The sequence below is a fragment of the Macaca nemestrina genome, chromosome 4 (assembly GCF_043159975.1).
Source record: "Macaca nemestrina isolate mMacNem1 chromosome 4, mMacNem.hap1, whole genome shotgun sequence".
NCBI classification, from domain to species: Eukaryota; Metazoa; Chordata; class Mammalia; order Primates; family Cercopithecidae; genus Macaca; species Macaca nemestrina.
Genome location: NC_092128.1, coordinates 185071019 through 185092637, shown reverse-complemented (window position 1 = coordinate 185092637; position 21619 = coordinate 185071019). Strand labels below are relative to the sequence as shown.

General features: G+C 49.8%; 1 protein-coding gene across 1 annotated transcript in view; it reads right to left on the bottom strand.

The window, feature by feature from the left end:
- Positions 1-5695: 5695 nt before the first annotated feature.
- LOC105472592 (uromodulin like 1) overlaps positions 5696-21619 on the bottom strand; it is a 69566-nt gene continuing 53642 nt past the window's right edge. The window contains exons 18-22 of the mRNA XM_024790027.2: positions 21119-21355; positions 20650-20809; positions 18681-18765; positions 11225-11427; positions 5696-6579 (exon numbers count right to left, since the gene is read on the bottom strand). Coding sequence (XP_024645795.2) covers positions 11246-11427; positions 18681-18765; positions 20650-20809; positions 21119-21355 — 664 coding nt within the window. The 3' untranslated portion in view covers positions 5696-6579; positions 11225-11245. The remainder of the gene's footprint in view (positions 6580-11224; positions 11428-18680; positions 18766-20649; positions 20810-21118; positions 21356-21619) is intronic.

Sequence of the window (21619 nt, the reverse complement as noted above, 5' to 3'; positions counted from 1 at the left end):
GAACACAGGTGCTTGACGCCGAGGGGAAGTGAATTCCTTGGCATTGCTCTGCTGCCAAACGCAGGGTTCAAAGGGGACTCAAGTAGATGACCCCAGGTGCCCCCAGACCCTGGACACACCCCCCTCTGCCACCATCAGGGGCTCCCACCTTCATTCAGGGCTTCTAAGTGGGAATCAGAACGCTTCTCACAGGAACCAGCCAGTAAGAAGGCGCTGCTTGCCCACTGAGAGCATTATCAAAGAACTACGTGACCAGGCGCTGCCATCCTGTTTTCCCTAGCTCCCAGAAAACGTCCTAGGAGATGAAGCCTTCGGAACCTGGAGCTGAGCCAGAGCTGGAGCAAGGTCAGAGAAGCAAATGTCAATGCAGACACGTTCAAAAGACACTCAAGTCCCCTTCTCCATGTTTGGGTGCAGGCTTGGGTGCTGTGAACCCAAAACACAGAAGCTGGTCTCTTTCCCTGGCGTGTCACCTTCCCGTGGCTTCTTACTAATGAACCAACAGCATGAGGTCTTTCGCCTTGACATTGCAAATGGCCCAGGCCTCACCTCAGCCCATCAGCAGCACCCAACATCCTCCTGGCCAGAGCGATAGGCCTGGAGTTGGGGACATCACGTAGGACATTTCAATCAAGACATAACCCCAGCTTTTTTTTTTTTTTTTTTTTTTTGAGACTGAGTCTCGTCTCACTCTGTTGCCCAGGCTGGAGTACAATGGCACGATCTCAGCTCACTGCAATTGCCGCCTCCCAGGTTCAGGTGATTCTCCTGCCTCAGCCTCCAGAGTAGCTGAGATTATAGGCGCGTGCCACCATGCCCAGCTAATTTTTGTATTATTAGTAGAGACGGGGTTTCAGCAATTGGCCAGGCTGGTCTGGAACTCCTGACCTCGTGATCTGCCCGCCTTAGCCTCCCGAAGTGCTGGGATTATAGGCATGAGCCACCGCACCTGGCCTAACCCAGCCTTTTAATCAGCAGTTGGGGGAAGACCTGTTTTGTCTTCGGCTGGACACACACAAATGAGCAATTAGTCCTGATGACTGCTCGCAGTTATTCGGGAGCTAAGAGGGAGCTTTGGGTTAAACTAACACCATGGAACGTAGAGCAAAAGGCAGACAAAATCTGAGCCATTGAGAGCTGCAGGAGCAAGCCACACCTGAGGTCCACCCTGGCCTGGACTTCTCACTTGCAAGGGGTCATAAATTGGCTTTATCCTTAAAGCCTGTTAGAGCTGACATTTCCATTACTTCTTGCCCAAAGTTCCCTAACCAATGCTAGCAACACCTTCGCTTCACAGGTGGGGTAAATGTGAGGAATCAGGGACTCAGAGAGACTGGGTAACATGCCCCACATAGAAGGGCTGAGATTCAACCTCCAAACTCTCACAACCGCAAACCCCATGCTCTTAGCCTCCCACAATCTCACACTAGCTTGTGGGATGCAAACTCTAGCTATTCCCTGGGTTAGGAACCTCCAGGTCGTCTGTCACATTCTTTCCATCAGAACTGAGGCAGGAGAATAGGGATTAGGGTGACCAAGGGTTAAGGCAGAAGCAAAAGAACAGCAGGTGCAGCCGGTTCTAGGCAAGATTAGGCAGCACACAGGCCACATCCTCACTCCTGTAATAACAAGACAGAAGTTTCCACTTCAGCTTCTGATTGGTCACAGGCCAATCCTTCATAGGGTCTGACTAATTGGAGGCTTCCAAAGGGCACCTAGGGGTGTTACCAGAGTCTTTGAACTTTATAAAAATCTTAAAGAACATTGTAATGGGGGCTCCTGAGCTACCTGCTCCAGCCTGTTCCCACTCTGTGGAGTGTACTTTAGCTTCAATGTACCTGCACTTTCGTTACTGTTCTTTTGTTGCTTTGTCTTTCGTTGCTTCCTTCTTTTTTGCTTTGTGTGTTTTGTTCAATTTTTTGTTGAGCACAAAGAGCCTGGATGACACACAGTCAAGACCTTTAATCCGGTAACAGAACCACTTTGGCGTTCTGGGTGTCACAAGTGAGGATCTACAGTCTTCCTCCCCAGGAGTGACAGAGACAGGGCACGGGGGGTGAACAGCAGACATTTAACACTCCCTCTCTGGGACAAAGCAGGTGCTCAAACTAAAGAGGGTTGCTAACCACCCCGTCACAGCCGAGGACAGGCTTGGGGAGCCCCTGTCCAGCCCCTCTTATCTGATGGCTTATGGCATGCACGGCTGTTCTGGATACTCACTTCTGGTTTAGGTGCATATGTGGCTAACTTAGTGGACTCTGTCACCCTCCACAATAGACAGAGGTGTCACTGGGCATTGCAGGCATCCCTTCCACATGCACAGGTCCTCTCCCGAGCCACAGGTATCTCACCTGGGCCTCCCCAGCACCAGCTCCTGGGGCTGCTGGCTCTCTGCCACCTGTCTTAGTCACCTGTCTGCCCCTTTCCTCCCAGAAACGGGAAAGGAGGAAAAAGACATCTCCCACTCTTGGGAAATCCAGATGCGAGACTGGACGTCCGTGCTGTGACCCCCACATAGACTCATTTATCCTGCACTTGGCCATCACTCAGTGCTCTGAAGAAGAACAGCTTCACTTTCTGAGCTATTTACAGGGCCTCCAGGACACCACCTTTGCACACATGTGCCGGCCCCGGACCCTGCAGGTCTGCAGAACAATTTCAGACACGCAAGAGGCTCAAATGCAGTGAAAGAGAACAAACAAGAGAACCCAGGACCGTGGTTGCAGTGGAAACACAGGGGACCCTCGGTTTCCAGCGTGGACTCCGGCTAATGTCGCCATCTAGTGGCCAGCATGGAGAGACGCAACCTGGGCCAGAGGGCCCATGGAAAGCCCCAGTAATTCTCCACCTCCATCAGACCCTCCCCCGACATCAGACCCTCCTCCCTCAGAGCCTTCACCTCCATCAGCCTCTCCTCCATCAGATTCTCTTCCATCAGACCCTGCACTTCCATCAGATCTTCCACTTTCCAGTGATTCACAGCTTGGGATCCTGGGCCAGGAAGATTGAGGTCCCAATAGTGTCTGAACATGAGAACCTCCAGGGACCCAAACTCCAGGAACCAAAAGCCCACTGGCCTTGGGGAACCCCTAAGCCCTCTTTCCACAACTCAGAGGTACTCTGAGTTCTAAAATCTGCAAAGGCCCTCCTTCCCATCCCCCACAGAAAGCAGAGGGTGGCATGAACTTTACACCCAATGGGCTTGGTTTAAATTGCAGCTCCTTCACCGGCCAGCTGTTTGGCTTCAGAAACGTTGCAAACTGTCTCCATTTCCTCAACCGTGAAGTGAGAACAATCACTTGTGGAGGGCTTATAATGAAGCGTGTATAGAATATGTCTATGTCAGTCTCCCTGCTTCCACAGACAGGAGGACTTGAGTTGCCCACTCAGTCTGTTAGGAGATCTTCTGGGGAGTCTGCAAAGCCCTGATGTCTGGCCTCACAGATTGTGCACTGCACAACCCTGGGGTGACATCTGTACTGGAGAGCAGTGAACAACTTCTACAGACATCTAAGGGCCACCCTGGGGCTCTCCCTTCTTCCTTCTGTTTCCATACACTTTGGATTTAATCCCTTAAGCCATGCCAGTGGGAACAGTCTGGGATTGGAGGGTTTAAACTACAAGCAATATGCATGCTGAGAATATTCTCAAATAGCAGTCCTGACACGGCAGCACCCCAGAGCCCTTCCAATGAAGTAATGGGAACAGGTGCACAAGTCCATATGCATTGACTTGCATTTTTCCATTTCTCTCTCTTCCTTCCTTCAGTGGCCTCCTTGGATTTCCTGCATGTGTTATAGTATCCACAGGGGTTTTTCCTCAGATGGATTGTGAATACTTGAGGGCAAAAACTCTGTCTCATTCTTCTTGTCTTCCTCATGTCAGTATATAAACTGGGACTCAATACACATTCCTTGTTTGGATGGATGGATGGATGGATGGATGGATGGATAGATGTTTGAGTGGATGGTCGGTCAGATGGTTGGGTGGATGGATGAGTGGGTGGGTGGGTGGAGGTGGATGGATGGAGAGGTGAATGAGTGGGTAGATGCATGGGTGAGTGGTTGGATGAATGGATCAATGAATGGTTGAATGGATGGATGGTTGAATAGATGAATGGATGGTTGGATGGATGAACAGGTGGATGGATGGGTGAATGGGTGGATGGATGGGTGGATGGATGGATGGATGGATGGATGGATGGATGGATGGATGGACAGATGAGCAGATGTGTGGAGAGGTGGACAGATGGGTAGATGGGTGGGTGAATGGATGGGTAGATGGTTAGATGGCTAGCTGGGTGGATGAAGGGACCAGGTGAGAGGCATCTGACAGCACACATGCAGTCATCACTCTCAGTACTTACCATGTCTCTCATCACCTGATTTCAGCGTCTCCCTCCCCCACAAGGCCGTGTGCTCTGTGAGGGCAGGGCTTGGTCTGCCTCTCTCACCACTTTGCCCAGAGCACTAAGCTCAGGGCCTGGGGCACTGTGAGTGCTCAGGAAGTGTTTGTCGAAGAATAGACTTGGATGGGGGAGGTAGGATGAGAGTAAACCAAGTTTTCATTATTTCAGAAAACACAAACGAACAGATATGGCATATGTATTAAGATTACATGAGGCCAGGCGCAGCGGCTCATGCCTGTAACCCCAGCACTTTGGGAGGCTGAGGTGGGAGAATCACCTGAGGTCAGGAGTTCGAGACCAGCCTGGCCAACATGGTGAAACCCGGTCTCTACTAAAAATACAAAAATTAGCCGGACGTGGTGGCAGGAGCCTGTAATCCCAACTACTCGGGAGGCTGAGGCAGGAGAAGTGCTTGAACCTGGCAGGCAGAGGTTGTAGTGAACCGACATCATGCCATTGCACTCCAGCCTTGGCAACAAGAGCAAGACTTTGTCCCAAAAAAAAAAAAAAAAAAAAAAAAAAAAAAAATTACATGAAAACAGTAGATGAAGTTTGAAAGACAGTGTTTTAAAATATGTGTCAATGACTTTATCTGAAATCCAAACAGCCACACAGTCGTGGGGCTCAGCAGCTGGTTTTACTGAGTATGTCATGCTCTTCCAAGAAAGGCAAGTGAAAGCTCCTCAGCTGACTTCAGAATAGCTTATAACAGGTTATATGAAAAACCCAGGAGGCTGGGTAGTGGAGGAACCACCAACCCGAGGACGTGGTGTCTATGTTTACTGGAGAGGGACAGATCAAGCCCCACATGAAAAGGCAGCCACTCCCAGAGTGCCCAGTGGAACGGCGGCCGTGGGGCTGTGCCTACTCTCGGGCGAGCGACACTCCCACCACGCCGACTGGTGGACATGACTTGGGAAGAACCAGAGATGCGTTCCTGGCCTCCCCAGAGTGCCCAGCACAGCACTGGCCCTCGGTGGATGCTCAGTGAGCCCGTGATGGACCATCCCAAATGGAGCATCCAGCACAAGCAGCCACATTTCAGTGTCTTGTGTGATTGATTCTACTTGATCGGAATCTGTGATCCACACGTATTACCCACTGTCATTCTTTACTGACTCTGAGAATATCCAGTAAATCAAAATACTCCTTTCCCCAAATGTTCTGTATGAATGACAATTACATTCAACAAAATTAGTATCGTGGATTGAAAACTAAGGCCATGTTATAATTCTAAGTTCATTGAGGAAAAATACTCTACTTTCAGACGTGAGCTACCTAATACAACTCCAATTTATTTCAAATATAGTACAGAGCATTCTCTCTTAGGATGATATAATGGAGAAAAGTCTAGACTAAAATACTGAGATTTTAGAACCATTTTCTTGCTAATTCATTCTGTGACCTCAATTAAGTAACTCATCAGCTCCTCTGGTTTCTCATTGTGTAACGGGTAAATCACACCTCCCACTGTGGTCGGACTATATGAAAAAACGGCTGTGAAAATGCTTAGAAAAATGTGAAGAGTGATGTGCGCATATGTTATTTCTACTTATTGAAAAGGTTGTCACATTAATAGAGTGCCTTTTGAGCCACTGTTGTGTAAATAAAAGCAATACCTTGGTACGCAGGAGAAAAGTCAAAGATCCTAAACATCCACTAAAAATAACATTGGCAGTTTATTTCTAAGACTGACCTATTTTTAAAGGAGCGTCAGGAGCACTGTCGGGTCTCTCTGAGAATGTGAAATATTCTATATTTGCCAAAGGGGTGATGGACGCCAAGCAAGAGCAAGCCCGGGAGGGTTCGGTGGGCTGGTGTGGAGGGTCACAGGTCCGGGGGTCCAGGCTGTGGGGGTTGCATGGGTGGTGGTGGAGCCAGAGCACCCCCAGCACTGCCCCTGTCTCCCATAGCCCCTTCATCTGCCTGTGGGCTGTGGCTCCTCTAAGACCTACAGGATGGCCTGCCTCTTGGGGGCAGGTGGTGGCTGCTGTCATCCCTTCTGGGTTCACCCAGGCGCTGGCAGAGCACATCCATCAGAGCAGATCCCCGTTCAGTCTTGAAGAGTTAAGAACCGAGGGATGGGTGGAGGTGCAGAGAGACACTGGGGATGCTGGGGGAGCCCGCCAGGGAAGCTCCAAGGTTCTAGAGGCAGGCTGACTCACCGCAACCTGTGTGGAGAAAGAGGTCCCCTGGGTCAGCTTGCATGCAGGAAAGGTAAAGTTAATACCGAAAACCCCAGGAGGATGGGTAGTGGAGGAACCACCAACCCGAGGACGTGGCATCTATGTTTACTGGAGAGGGACAGATCAAGCCCCAAATGAAAAGGCAGCCACTCCCAGGGTGCCCAGTGGAACGGCGGCCGTGGGGCTGTGCCTGTTCTCGGGTGAGTGACGCTCCCACCATGCCGACTGGTGGGGGTGGCTGGTGCAGATACCCGAACCAGACGAGCACACCTGGGGCCCCTGCACCTTTGCACCATCCGTGGAGAACCCACCAGGACACTGGGAACATCTCTGAGTGGGGCTGCCCAAGGGTCAGCTTGGTGGGGGTGGGCGGTTTGGCTGATGGTTTTCAAAGGGCAGATGTCTACAGGAACTTTAGAACTAGTGAGACAGTTGTCACTGCAAAAGACAGGAGCTCCAGGAGAACAAAGAAAGATGAGAGGCCAATTTTCCCTTGAATGTTTTAATTTCGAGGAGGGGGACATTCAGCATGACCTTGGCACCAACCCACCAGATTTCCTTAGAAAGCTAGCAGGACAAGTGTTGGCCTCGTCGCTGGGATTCACATCTTAAATATTAAGTAAAAGGCACTGACATTTCCTCATAACTCTATCTAGAGAGGTGACTGGCCTCTAGCACTGGCCTCATCTATGCTATAAGGGTTCTGAGACCCCAGAATAATGCGCATGTTAGTTACCGGGAGTCCTGGCAGGAGAGAGGAGTAAGACAAAGCTAACACAAGCGTCCGCCTCGCATGGGCAGAATCACATCCACAAGCGGGTGGCGTTTTCTCTGAGGGAGTTGCCCAACAAGGGCAGCATGGAGGTTGCCTTTTGGAAATGTGTGCTGTAGTCTGGGTTTTGCTGTGTGACCTGGGAGGATTTGCTTGGGTTCTCTGGGCCCCACTTCCTCATTTTAAGATTGGAGCCAGTGTCTACTACACTTTGCTGTGTTGTTTCAAAAATCTGTTATCTCAAGAAAATAAGGACCTGAGCACAGGGAAGACGGGCTTGCCTGGGGAAACTGTCAGCCCGACAGAAAGGGAGCAGGCTGGTACTGACAGTGTCCCCTGCCCAGATGGGAGGCAATGGCATTGGTGAGGAGGGGGTCTTCATGGCCCAAACCCCATGGGCCCCAAACCAAAGGCCAAAAGCTACCATGCTGAGGAAGCTTACGTATTTTTCACCATTAGAGTGTAAAGTTGAACTGAAACTTCACTGCTGTTCCCTGCCCCTTTGGGATCCTCAGAGGTGGCTGAGGATCCAGACCACAGCTGAGCAGCAGCGCCTGGCTCCCTGGGAGGCTCAGGGGTCCTGGGAAGGTTCCTTCCCTGAAACCACAACAGTTTCTGCCTCTAACTGGGACACCTGGTGCCTCTACTGCAAGAATTAAGAATTATGGATTCCCTTGCACAGCTGCTACAATACAAATTCTCCAGGTCACTGATAAAGCGGAAAGGCAAGGGGCATTGTTCTAAGGGTCCTTCAGTCATGTGAACACTAGCCTAAGAGAGGCTCTAAGCTTAGCAGCTCAGAGAGCTGACCCTGGAGCCAAACGGAAATCCCATGCAGCCCAGCTCCACCACCTCCTGGCTACATGACCTGGGACATCTATCCCTTCCTGCCCTGGATTTCTAACTATAACACAGGATGCTAATAACAGCACAACCTCACAGGGATGTTGGGAGACAACAGACATTGTCAGTACCAGACTGCACCTTCTTCATTGGGCAGGCAGCTTCTCCAGCCAAGCCCATCTTCCTGTGCTCAGGTCCTTATTTATTTTCTTTCTTTCTTTCTTTCTTTCTTTCTTTCTTTCTTTCTTTCTTTCTTTCTTTCTTTCTTTCTTTCTTTCTTTCTTTCTTTCTTTCTTTCTTTCTTTTCTTTCTTTCTTTCTTTCTATCTTTCTTTCTTTCTCTCTCTCTCTCTCTCTCTCTCTCTTTCTTTCTTTCTTTCTTTCTTTCTTTTTTTGAGACGGAGTCTCACTGTGTCACCTGGGCTGGAGTGCAGTGGCACAATCTCGGCTCACTGCAAGCTCCACCTCCTGGGTTCACGTCATTCTCCTGCCTCAGCCTCCTGAGTGGCTGGGACTACAGGCACCTGCCACCATGCCTGGCTAATTTTTTGTATTTTTAGTAGAGATCGGGTTTCACCGTGTTAGCCAGGATGGTCTCCATCTCCTGACCTCATGATCCGTCTGCCTCAGCCTCCCAAAGTGCTGGGATTACAGGCGTGAGCCACTGTACCCAGCCCCTTAACAGATTTTTGAAACAACACAGCAAAGTGTAGTAGACACTGGCTCCAATCTTAAAATGAGGAAATGGGGCCCAGAGAACTCAAGCAAATCCTCCCAGGTCACACAGCAAAACCCAGACTACAGCACACATTTCCAAAAGGCAACCTCCATGCTGCCCTTGCAGGGCAACTTCCTCAGAGAAAACGCCACCCGCTTGTGGATGTGATTCTGCCCATGCGAGGCGGACGCTTGTGTTAGCTTTGTCTTACTCCTCTCTCCTGCCAGGACTCCCGGTAACTAACATGCGCATTATTCTGGGGTCTCAGAACCCTTATAGCATAGATGAGGCCAGTGCTGGAGGCCAGTCACCTCTCTAGATAGAGTTATGAGGAAATGTCAGTGCCTTTTACTTAATATTTAAGATGTGAATCCCAGTAACGAGGCCAACACTTGTCCTGCTAGCTTTCTAAGGAAATCTGGTGGGTTGGTGCCAAGGTCATGCTGAATGTCCCCCTCCTCAAAATTAAAACATTCAAGGGAAAATTGGCCTCTCGTCTTTCCTTGTTCTCCTGTTGGCTTAGATGGTGGGCAGTTGATATGGTGTGGATCTGTGTCCCCACCCAAATAAGGAATCATGTTGAATGTGATCCCCTTGTTGAAGGTGGGGCCTGGTAGGAGGCAGTTGGATCATGGGATGGATCCTTCATAAATGGTTTAGCACCATCTCCTTGGTGCTGTCTCATGATAGAGTTTTCATAAGATCTGGTTGATTAAACGTCTGTAGCACCTGCCCTGACCCCTTCCTCCTGCTCTAGCTATGGGAGAGGTGCCTGCTTCCCCTTGGCCTTCCGCCATGATTGTAAGTTTCCTGAGGCCTCCCAGGAAGCCGATGCCACCGTGCTTGCCGTACAGCATCTGTAGTCAGCAGTCTCACACGCTGCCAGATAAGCCTCGTGAGTGCTTCTCTTCTTCTTTTATTATTATTTATTTATTTTTGAGGCAGGGTGTCCCTCTGGAGTGCAGTGGGGCAGTCTCAGCTCACTGCAACCTCCACCTCTTGAGCTCAAGCGATCCTCCTAGCTCAGCCTCTGAGTAGCTGGGACCACAGGCATGTGCCACCACACCCAGCTTATTTTTGCATTTTTTGTAGAGATGGAGTCTTTCTGTCTTACCCAGGCTGGTCTCAAACTCCTAGGCTTAAGCGATCTTCCTGCCTTGGCCTTCCAAAGTGCTAGGATTATAGCCATGTTCTTTTTTTAGAAAAATCTCAAAATTTGGCCTGGCACGGTGGCTCACGCCTGTAATCCCAGCACTTTGGGAGGCTGAGGCGGGTGGATAGCCTGAGGTCGGGAATTCAAGACCAGCCTGACCAACATGCAGAAACTCTGTCTCTACTAAAAATACACAATTAGCAGGGCATGGTGGTGCATGCCTATAATTCCAGCTACTCGGGAGGCTGAGGCAGGAGAATCGCTTTAACCCGGGAGGCAGAGGTTGCGGTGAGCTGAGATCACGCCATTGCACTCCAATCTGGGCGACAAGAGCAAAACTCCATCTCAAAAAATAAAAAAATCTGAAAATCTTTACAGAAGTCACAGTCTTGGCATTTCCCACTGAAGGTTTATACCAATGATACTGCCCTCCATAATGCTCGTCATTCATTTGTGGTGAACTATGTGCAAGCCCAGGAGAAACAAAAGTCCACAGGGGCAGATCAGAGAAGCATCTTCAGCCTCAAAAGGACATACGTAAGTTGGGGATGTGGGCCTGAGTAGCAGTAGCAAGGTGTGGGGGATCCACTGTGGCATCCAGACCACACGTGACAATCCCTGCGAGTGCCAGGTTTCAGGGACACTCGGCTGAGGACGATCATTGGGATCCATCAGTGATCGAGGGCGTCGGACCCCATAGCGGGGCCTCTTGGGCATCTTCCCATTTGAATGTCACACCCTCTATACGGCCGGGACTGTTACCATGATTTCTTTTACAAATGATGAAACCGAGGCACCGAGAGGCTCAGGACCTTGCTTAGGCGGCCCAGAGAGTGGGTGGCAGAGACGGGATTTGTGGTAGGCCCCTGGGTCCTGCGGTCACTCCCATAGCACTGCCGCTGGTATCACGGAGCCAGTCCAGTGGGTGTGTGAAGCGACTGAACCTTCACCAGTCTGCCTGTAGTTTCCCCTCTGTGCCTGCTCATGGTTGCTTTCTCAGAAGGGAGGCTGCACGCCCCATAAAGGCCCACAAAACACAGACACATACACAAATCTATCCTTGGCCGAATCCCGCTCTGCCGTCCCCATCACCGTGGGTGGCCAAGGCAGGACACGCATATCAGATGCCCCCACTCTGCACCCACCTTCCTGTCAGCCTGCGCCTCCTACTCGTAGAACCCCTGGTAGTTGAAGTTGTCGGACTGGATTTTAAAGTTGTATCTCCCATTCATTCTCCGGTAATGCACAATCAGAAGGGTGGCTGCCCCCGCCACCAGCGTAAAGATGGCCACCACAAGGAGGACCACATAACTGGCATCCAGGCCTGCTTCTGCACGTGGAGGCTCACCTGGGGGAGGAGGCAGGCACAGGTGAGAGATCTGCCCAAACAGGAGCAAGGCGATGGAGCAAGCCCTCTACCCGGATCTGGGGCTGATGGAGCTGAAGCATGGGGAGTGCAAGGCCCACGTGTGCACCCGTGTGCCTGTGGGTTACCAAAGGCGAGGCAGGTGTCCAAGCCCAGGACAGCATTGCAGTAAGGACAGCGCAGCCTGGGGAGGCCTGGGCCACGAGGGTGGGATGTAATCCCAGCTACTTGGGAGGCTGAGGCTGAAGAATAGCTTGAACCCGGGAGGTGGAGGTTGTAGTGAGCCGAGATCACGCCACTGCACTCCAGTCTGGCGACAGAGCAAAACTCCATCTAAAAAAAAAAGAAAGAAAAGAAAGAAAGAGAGAGAGAGAGGAAGGAAGGAAGGAAGGAAGGAAGGAAGGAAGGAAGGAAGGAAGGAAGGAAGGAAGGAAGGAAGGAAGGAAGGAAGGAAGGAAGGGAAAGAAAGAAAAAAAGAAAGAAAGAGAAAGAAAGAGAGAAAGAGAAAGAAAGAAAGAAAGAGAGAGAGAGGGGAAGGAAGGAAGGAAGGAAGGGAAAGAAAGAGAAAGAAAGAGAGAAAGAAAGAAAGAAAGAAAGAAAGAAAGAGAAAGAAAGAAAGAAAGAAAGAGAAAGAAAGAAAGAAAGAAAGAAAGAAAGAAAGAAAGAAAGAAAGAAAGAAAGAAAGAAAGAAAGTGGACCCTAAAAGACATGAAGACAGGGATTCAAATAGCTACTTGCACACCCATGCTCACAGCACCAGCCGCAGGATGGCAACAACCCAGGTGTCCGCCAGCTGGTGCCTGAATCAACACACTGTGGCCCACCGTGCAATGGAACGTGACACAGCCATGAAAGGAATAAAGCACTGACCTGCGGCAACACAAATTAACCTTGAAGACGTCACGCTGAGTGAAAGAAGTCAGGCCCCAGAGGCACCTATAACATGATCCTGTTCATAGGAACTACCCAGAACCAGACAGAAAGCAAATGAGGGACTTTCGGGGACGGGCAGAAGGCGGATGGGGAGGGACTCGTGAGTATGAAGTTGCGTTTAGGGCGAGGAAAATGTTTAGAAACTACAAGGAGTTGGTGGCGATACAACTCTGTCAATGCACTAAACATCACTGAGCGGTTTACTTCAACACAGTTAGCTTGAGGTTATATGAATGTCATCTCAGTTTCATTTTTTAAAAACTGTGCTACCTGAGAAAGATGCCAGCTGCCTGCTGGCTCTCTGGCCGGCCCCCATCAGCCCAGGGGCAGACGTGACCCTCTGCCCACCGTGCGTGGGTATAACTTGTTGTCAAGGGCATCTATAGCCAGGTCACAGCTACATCCTGCACCATGCAGTCCCCTTCGTCTCGGGGTGTTCATCCCCACGTATCAGGAAGGTCTGCTTTGGAAAGAGCCTTTCTATGCAACCAGGAGCATTTGAGATCCCATTTGCATTCCCTGTATTGATTTCCGGGCAGTCTGCCCAGACTGGACACTGCTGTACAGCATGGGGGTGTCACCATCAGCAAAGCTGTCCAACAGTGGCACTGGGGGATCCCTGGGGTGCTGAACATAAGCCAGCTAGAACCACACCACTCCTCTTCCGGAGAGAGGAACAGGGAACACCTCCCCCGCTCCAGCCAAAGTGACTCCAACCTCCCCAAGCAACTGAGGCCCCCAGATCCTGGCCCGCCACTTCTCCAGACAACTCCTAAATCATCATGGCCACTAAATCCAGCCCCCAGGGGCTCTATAGTGGACCTTCCTCCTGTGCCTCCAGAGACAGGCCACCTTGCCAGTACAAGGAGTGGGGGGTGCCGCCCTGAGGATGCTGTAGAGAAAGACCAAGGAGACCCGCTTCTCCTGGCCACTTGCAGCCCGGAATGGCCCCAGACTGTCAGCCCCGGGAAAGACCCAGCCGTGTTCATTCTCCGCCTCTCCAGCTAGGTTTCTGTGACCTGCAGCTGCGTGCTCCGAACTGAACCACTAGCTAAGGGCTGGCCACAGGAGGTCCGCAGGCCAGTGCTGCCCACTGACTGACACCAAAGTCCAGGAATGGTTACTCCCCATGGCTGGATTAGCTAGAAGTGGAGAGCAAGCCCTGAGAACTGTGGATGGTAATTTCCCACAGTCATTGGCAAGGCATCCGGCCAAACAGGGCATCTTGCTGTTCAGGGAGGCTCCAGGCATGTGGCGTGAGTTGCGTATGCATCATAACCGCTGGACCACACACCAGTCCATGATGCAGGGAGATGTAAATGATGGCGGAGACTCAGCAATGGCTGCTTTTGTAAAGGGGGATATAGCCCAGTGAGGGAAAGGGAAGATGGCATGTGGGGCTTAAAACCTAGATGATGGTTTGATGGGTGCAGCAAACCACCGTGGCACATGTACACCTATGTAACGACCTGCACGTTCTGCACATGTATCCCAGAACTGAAAGGAAAATAAAAAATTGCCAGGCACGGTGGCTCACACCTATAATCCCAGAACTTTGGGAGGCTGAGGCGGGCGGATCACAAAGTCAGGAGATCGAGACCATCCGGGCCAACATGGTAAAACCCCCATCTCTACTAAAAAAATACAAACAAACAAAAGAATTAGTCAGGTGTGGTGGCGCATGCCTGTAGTCCCAGCTACTCAGGAGGCTGAGGCAGGAGAATTGCTTGAACCCGGGAGGCAGAGGCTGCAGTGAGCCGAGATCACACCACTGCACTCCAGCCTGGGCAACAGAGCGAGACTCTGTCTCAGAAATAAATAATTAATTTTAAAAATTAAAAAAGAACCTGGGTGCAGAGGAAACAGGGCCCTTCCAGGACCACCGCCTGGGGTCCTCAGTCTCCTCACTACTGAGTGGCCTCAGTAATTGCCCCAGGTCCTTCCTGCTGGGACACAGAGCACTCCCTGGACACTATCCTCGAGCTTTCTTGGCCATTTAGCACAGGGACATGCTCATGAATATGAAATAACTAGGCCAGCTAGGAAAGGCCATGGAAGGTTTCCAAACACTGAATATGCAAAAATTATGATGCTGATATACTATTTGTTGGTAGCAGACATTCCGGGAAGATGCCCAAAGGGATTCTTTCTTAAATTGTCAATACACAGGGTTGAATTGTGAACCCCTCACCCCCTGCAAAAACAGATATGTTGACACTTTGGGAGGCCAAGGCAGGTGGATCATGAGGTCAAGAGATTGAGACCATCCTGGCCAACGTGATGAAACCCCATCTCTACTGAAAATACAAAAATTAGCTTGGCGTGGTGGCCCACACCTGTAGCCCCAGCTAGTCTGGAGGCTGAGGCAGGAGAATTGCTTGAACCCGGGAGGCAGAGGTTGCAGTGAGCCAAGATCACGCCACTGCACTCCAGCCTGATGACAGAGCGAGACTCTGTCTCAAGGGAAAAAAAAAAGAGACAAAACAAAAAACATATATGTTGAAATCCTAACCCCTAGTACTGTGGGGCATGGCCTTATTTGGAAATGGAATTGTTGCAGATTCAAGTAGTTAAGATAAAGCCACACTCAGGTAGAAAGGCCCCTAGTCCAACATGACTGGCGTCTTTATAAAAAGAAGGCCATGTGCACACGGGGGCACAGACTGGAGGGAGGTAGCTGCAAGCCAAGGTCCACCAAAGATTGGGCGCATCCAGCAGAAATGAGGTAGGGGCAAGGGAGGACTCAGCCTTACAATGTTCTGAGGGACTGGGGCTTTGCCAGCACCTTGATTTTGGATGTCTGGCCTCCAGAACTGGGAGAGAACAGATTTCTGTTGTTTAAGCCACATAGGCTGCGGGACTTTGTTACGGTGGTGCCAGGACATCGTGAGTGTGATGTGAGGGCTGGGGTGGAGGGAAACCTCAAAATGAAGCCGGCCCAGTCCCCAGGGGACAGGGAGAGGACAGCAGGTTATGAATAGCCTGGATCTGCACTCGCAGGCCCAGCTCATGCGGGCACCAGCTGTGGGAGCTTAGGCACATTCCCTAAAATCTCTGAGTTCTTCTCATTTCTTCCCTGAAGTGGAGCTGATGGTGATGGCAGGGACAAAGCATGGGAGCTCAGAGGCCGTGGATAGTGGTGAGGTCCTGAGGAACGTGTCTGCCAGCCTCCTCTCACCTCTGCAGTCTCCAACAGCGTTTCTGTTAATATACACTATTAAAATGCAGCGACGTCCCCACCAACTGGGAGATTCCATGTGTCTAAATGATTCTGCTGTGTATTTGTATGATAATCATAGATCAAGCAAAAGCTACTAACACAACGAGAAAGAATGTTGAACAACATGAATATCTACAGTCCTTGTTCTTGAGTCTGAGTAATTACACCCCTATTACATTCGGTACCTCCTGCCTTGGTTATGCCAGTGTAGTGCTCTACTGGTTACAAGTGAAAAGTAGCACTTAATCAATAACTTCTATGGGCCAGGCTCTTTATGAAGTAGGAATTATTATTATTCCCTTTTCACAGATGAGGAAAATAAGGCACAATTCACATGCAGCATGCACAAAGCCACAAAATTGTTAAGTGTCAGAGCCAAGTTGTGAATCCAGGGAGTCTAGTTTCAACCTCACAAATATTAGCCTCACAAAGGATTCTTAGTTACCGTCAGACACTCACAACAACCTTATGAGGTAGGCAGGGCATGTTGCAAAGAAAAATCAGAGTGTCTGAAACATAGTAGATGAATGAATTCATGAATAAGTAGGTGGATGGATGAGTGAGTGGATGGATTAATGGACAGATAGATGGATGATGGAGGATGCATGGATAAATGGATGGATGGATGAATGAAGGGATGATAGAAGGATAGATGATAGATGGATGAATGGATGATGATAGATAGATGGATGACAGATGGATAGATGGATGATAGTTGAATGAATGGATGGATGGATGATAGATGGATGGATGGACGGATGATGGATGGATGATAGATGGGTGGATTAATGAATGAGTGGATGGATGGATGATCAATGGATAGATCGATTGATGGATGGATGATAGATGAGTGGATGGATGGATGATAGATGAATGAATGGGTGGATGAATGGATGACCAATGGATAGATGGATGGATGGATTATAGATGAGTGGATGGATGAATGGATGGATGGATGGATGATAGATGAATGCATGACAGATGAAGGATGGTAGATGGATAGATGAATGAATGGCTACATGCATGGATGGATGGATGGATGGATAAATGATAAATGGAAAGATGAGCAGATAGATGTATGGGTGGATGACGGATGAACCACATAGCTCATAAGTGTCAGAGCCTATAATCAAACTCAGGTGTCCCAACTCCAAGTGTAGTGCTTTTCTTCCCTAGTTATGACATTCCCTATAATATCAATGAATGAAGGAGGAAGTTTAATTTCTATTCATGAAAGAACACATTATCTATTAATGAGAATGTATTTCACACATATGCTATTTCTTATAGTGTTAAAGAAATAGGTTGACCCGTTCTTCCCAGCAATTTAAGAAAATGAAGAGTGAGGAGAAGCAGGTTGTCCTAGCACCTTGACCAACAGTCACCTGATGACCAGTTCAGGGGCCTGGGACACAACTCTGAGATTCTGAGTGTGTAGTCCTGGGGTGTGGCCTGGGACCTGTGTCTACTTTTTCAGTTTCCCAAATGCTTTGGATGAGAACCAGCAGTTCAGTCACCGGCCAAGACTTCCCTCCTCCTGTTCCTCAGCTTCATGGCCAAGACCTGAGCAGCATTCAGATTCCGGTTCACACCCTGCATCCAAACCTCAGAAGTTCTCATACAGGGAGAGAAGGGAGAGGGTCACCACGATTAGGGAAAAAAAACAACAAAAAAGGAAAACCAACTAGGATTAGGCTAAGCAGCAAGAAAGAGAAAAAAAATCAAAATAGCAGTGGCTTAAAGCACATGGAAGTTTCCTTCTTTCTGTCATAAAAATGGGGGCCATGCTGGGCACGGTGGCTCACACCTGTAATCCCAGCACTTTGGGAGGCTGAGGCGGGCAGATCACGAGGTCAGGAGATTGAGACCATCCCAGCTAACACGGTGAAACCCTGTCTCTACTAAAGATACAAAAAACTAGCTGGGCGTGGTGGCGGGTGCCCGTAGTCCCTGCTACTTGGGAGTCTGAGTCAGGAGAATGGCGTGAACCCAGGAGACAGAGCTTGCAGTGAGCCGAGATTGCGCCACTGCACTCCAGCCTGGGTGACAGAGCGAGACTCCGTCTCAGAAAAAAAAAAAGTGGGGGGTCAGAACCCAGGCCTGCCTTGGCCACTTGCCCACAGTGTCCTGGGGAAGCCGGATCCCTCCACGGACTGGGCCCCATCGCCCTAAAGAAGAAAGAGGCAGAGGACCGGCACAGACGTCTTTTAAGGAGGGTGCACCGCTAAAAGTTGTCACATGACTTTCCCACTTAGATCTCATTGGCCAGAACTTACTTACATGGCCGCACTTAGCTGCCAGGTTGGAATTACAGTTTTTATTCCTGGCAGCCACGTACCAGCAAAAGCTGGGGTCGCTATTCCTGTGAAAGGGGAGGAGAACAGATACTATGGGACAACTAGTGGTGTCTCTCTTAATACCCAAAGCACACAATTTCCCCCAAACCAATGTATTTTTTTCAAAATAAGATGATGGACTATACAGAAAATAAAATGTTTTTCTGGAAAATTGATGTGGAGTTTTGAAAATACATGCAATGTAATTGGCTGATGGAAGTTTTAAACTGAGGATGAACAGACATGCCATTTTTTGCATCTTTTGAATAAAATAGCTTTTTCTTGTGCATGCATTTGTGCGTGCGTGCACACACATACACGTTGACATGGTCTGATTATAGCTTGCGTTCTTATCTCTTAACAACCCACTGGGTGTATCATTTACCCAGTGTCAGAAAACTTCACCAGCTTGATATTATGCAGCTCAAAACATTTCATTATGTAACTTTGTGCCTGGCCTTTTGAAGTCTCAGTGTTTCCATCTGTAGCATGGGTACAGTAATAGGTCGTGCTCCTAGGGTTGCTGAGAGGATCATACTACATTCTGCATGTGAAGAACGTAGCGCCAGGCTGACACATAGCAGCTCTCAGTGAAGAGTAACTATTAGTATTTCTATTATTATAAGCCTCTTAGAAGTCTCTCAAGAGTTCTGCATTTCAAAACAGTTGCTTTTTTGTTTATATGCTGGTGAAAAGGAATTGGTTGCATCTTTTCTTTTGTTGTCTAAACCAAGTCATCAACTCACCTTCAGACCTGACGAGGGGTCCCCAGGACATCTGGTGTGTGGCAGAGGTTTCACTATTTTGCAGCAACCGAAAGTTATTGCAATTCTGGTTTTTTCCAAGGAGAGAAACATCAAATTAATTGAACACCACTTACGAGAAAAGAGCTACTATCAAGGATGCTGATGTGATTCATGCGATTTTATCCTGCTAGAAGTTGCAAGGCAAGGGGGCTGAGATTAGACAGAGGAGTGGGAGACCCGGTGAGACCAGGGTGGTGGGTCCTGGTGCAACAAGAGGCAGGCCCAGGCGGCAGCGGGGAAGGGGGCGAGGCCTGAAAGGGCAGCAGGGCTGGAAGAGATCCCTTGAGCTGCTGTTGGTTCCTAGAGCTGCTTCCTTGGGTCCCTTGAGGACTGTGTCTTGGTCACAGCCCTAAGAGTCCCTCCGTGTTCTCCAAAGGCTGCTGCAGCCATTTGCTCCCCTCTACACCTCCGCCTCACAAGAAAGACTGCCCGGCTCAGTGACATGCTAGGATCTGCTCACTAGATGCCTGAGATGGGCTGCGACATGTCCTCCAAAAAGGTATGGAAGTCCTAAATCCCAACACCTGTGCATGTGACCTTATTTGGAAACAGATAATCAAGCTGAGGTCACTGGGATGGGCCCTAATCCACTATGGCTGGGGTCCCTATGTAAAGGGGAAATTTGGACACGGACATAGATGTGTACTGAGGGAAGGTGATGCAAAGAGACAGGGCAAATGCCGTCTACCAGCCAAGGAACGCCTGAGGCCACCAGAAGCTGGGAGAGAGGCCTGGGACAGATCCTTTCTTTAGAGCTCTCAGAGGGAACCAGCCGGCTGACACCTCCATCTTGGACATCCAGAACCAAGACAACATGTCTCCACTGTTTAAACCGTTCAGTTTGTGGTACGTTCCTACAGCAGCCTGGAAAGCTCATACACTATCCACTCTAAAAGGGCTTGAAAAAAACAGTGTGCCGCTCCTCTTGTAAGGAATCCTCTTGTAAAGAACTTGAGAGCCAGCCACTCCCTGCAGAGACCAAGCCTGGCAGTGGCCGTCTGTGTGTCTGTCATCTCTGAGGCTCCGATGGAACCAGGGGCAGGCTCCTCGTGTGTGGCCCTCAGCCTGCTGTCATTAGGACCTGAGGTTCCTTCTGTCCCATTGCTCAGGAAGATCTACCATTTGAGCAAAACGGACATGAACAGAATCAGCCTTCCTTGTGTTGCTTCTCTATCCACGTCCCGCAGACGCTTAGAGCTCGGTCACCCAGGAAAACAGCCGCATTCTGCGACGCGTGCTCAGATGAGCGCAGGAACAAGCACTCCCTCCGAGGAGAGAGAAGCATTCGGTCACTGAGCAAAAAGCAGTGTGCACCCTAAGCTGTCCCCTGCCTCGGACGACAGGAGACCAACACGTGGGAACCGCATGTACTTGTCTGTGATATAAAGCACAGCTTTCAGACCTCAGGATTACAAAACCTATTTCAAATTCGAAAGTCTAAGGAAACGGGAATGTAAAATTAGCCCTGCCTAAATGTTGAAGAAAGGAAAGGGGAAAAGAACTTTACTAAATAACAGAGTGGCTGATATTTAGTATGTTCCATCAATGTGGTTAAAAATAATATTTAAAAAACATTTTTACACCTAAAAATCACCTTAGAAGCACTAGGTATCATGGCAAGGCAGTGCCGATGTGACAGCCGGTTGAACATTATGGCCTCTAAAAGGAAATTAGCTCAGCCACTGAGAAATGGGAAATGCCCACCAGTTCACATGAGTCCTCCGTGCAAGGGCTGCCTGCTGTGGAAATACCATTTCAGACGCAGAGTCTGCAGGACAGGCACAGCGACTCCTCCCAGAGGTCGGCCCCGAGCCACTCGAGCCCCAGGCTGCTATTAACAGAGTCTTGCATCATAACGATAAGCAATGTGAATCCAACCAAACATTTAGAAAACCAAAAACACACTTACGATTTTGCACGTGGCCCCGGGGGATTCCATGCAGATGCGGAGTTTGCAGTGCAGATAGACGATGGAGTTGTTGATAAAGGAGAAGATTCTCAGCTTGAACTGAGCCTTGCTGGAGTTGCCATTCTCAATCACGCTGGTGTATGTGTTGGGCACCGGGCAGCTGAGAAGAGAGGAAAAGGGACTCCTTGCTTGTCAGCGAGTCCTGCTGTCCTTGTTCTCAGGTAAGGTTGCTCACAACTACATCTGACAATGCTCACAGATCCCACAGGCTCCATGGGAGTCGAGGACCGGCCACCTCATTTATTCCCCAAAACCCAGGTCCATGACAGCACTTGCCTGAAAATCCTGCAGAGTCCAGAGCCAGCCACACAGCCAGGCCAGGCAACGGCAGTGCCCGCTTGAGCCCTACCCGTTCTTAATGAAGCCGCAAGCATTGCTGGATGGGGGTGCCTGCACTCCTGAGCCCTACCTGTTGTTAATGAAGCTGAAGGTGACCGGGTCCCGGGCGTTGCTGGACGGGGTTGCCCAGCACTCCGTCAGGACCACCTTGAGGTTGCTTTTCTGCCTGTAGAGCCCCACTTCGATCTTGACGTCGTCACTGGCAGACACGCTATAATTCTGAGGTATGGGAGAGTCCCCGATAAACAACTGCATTTCGGTAACAAAATTTCCAGCGCCGTGGAGGTCCTCAATGATGGTGTAATCCCTGCAAGAGGAAGCAGCTTGCAGGAGGTGGCTTTCAGGAGGTGCATTATCGTGGCCCCTCTCGTTCCCACTTCTCCCCCAAAACACAGCTCCAGAGGAGCGTGCAAATGAATGAGAAGATCCCCCACTGCCAATGAGAGCACACGGAGGCCATGTGTTCAAGACTGGCTGGTCCAGGGGTTGCCTCCCTCACTTGTGTTGGTGGAGACTCAGTGGCAGGTGGGGGGGCCACCTAGCATAGGAATAGTGGTGTCTGGTGGAGGCC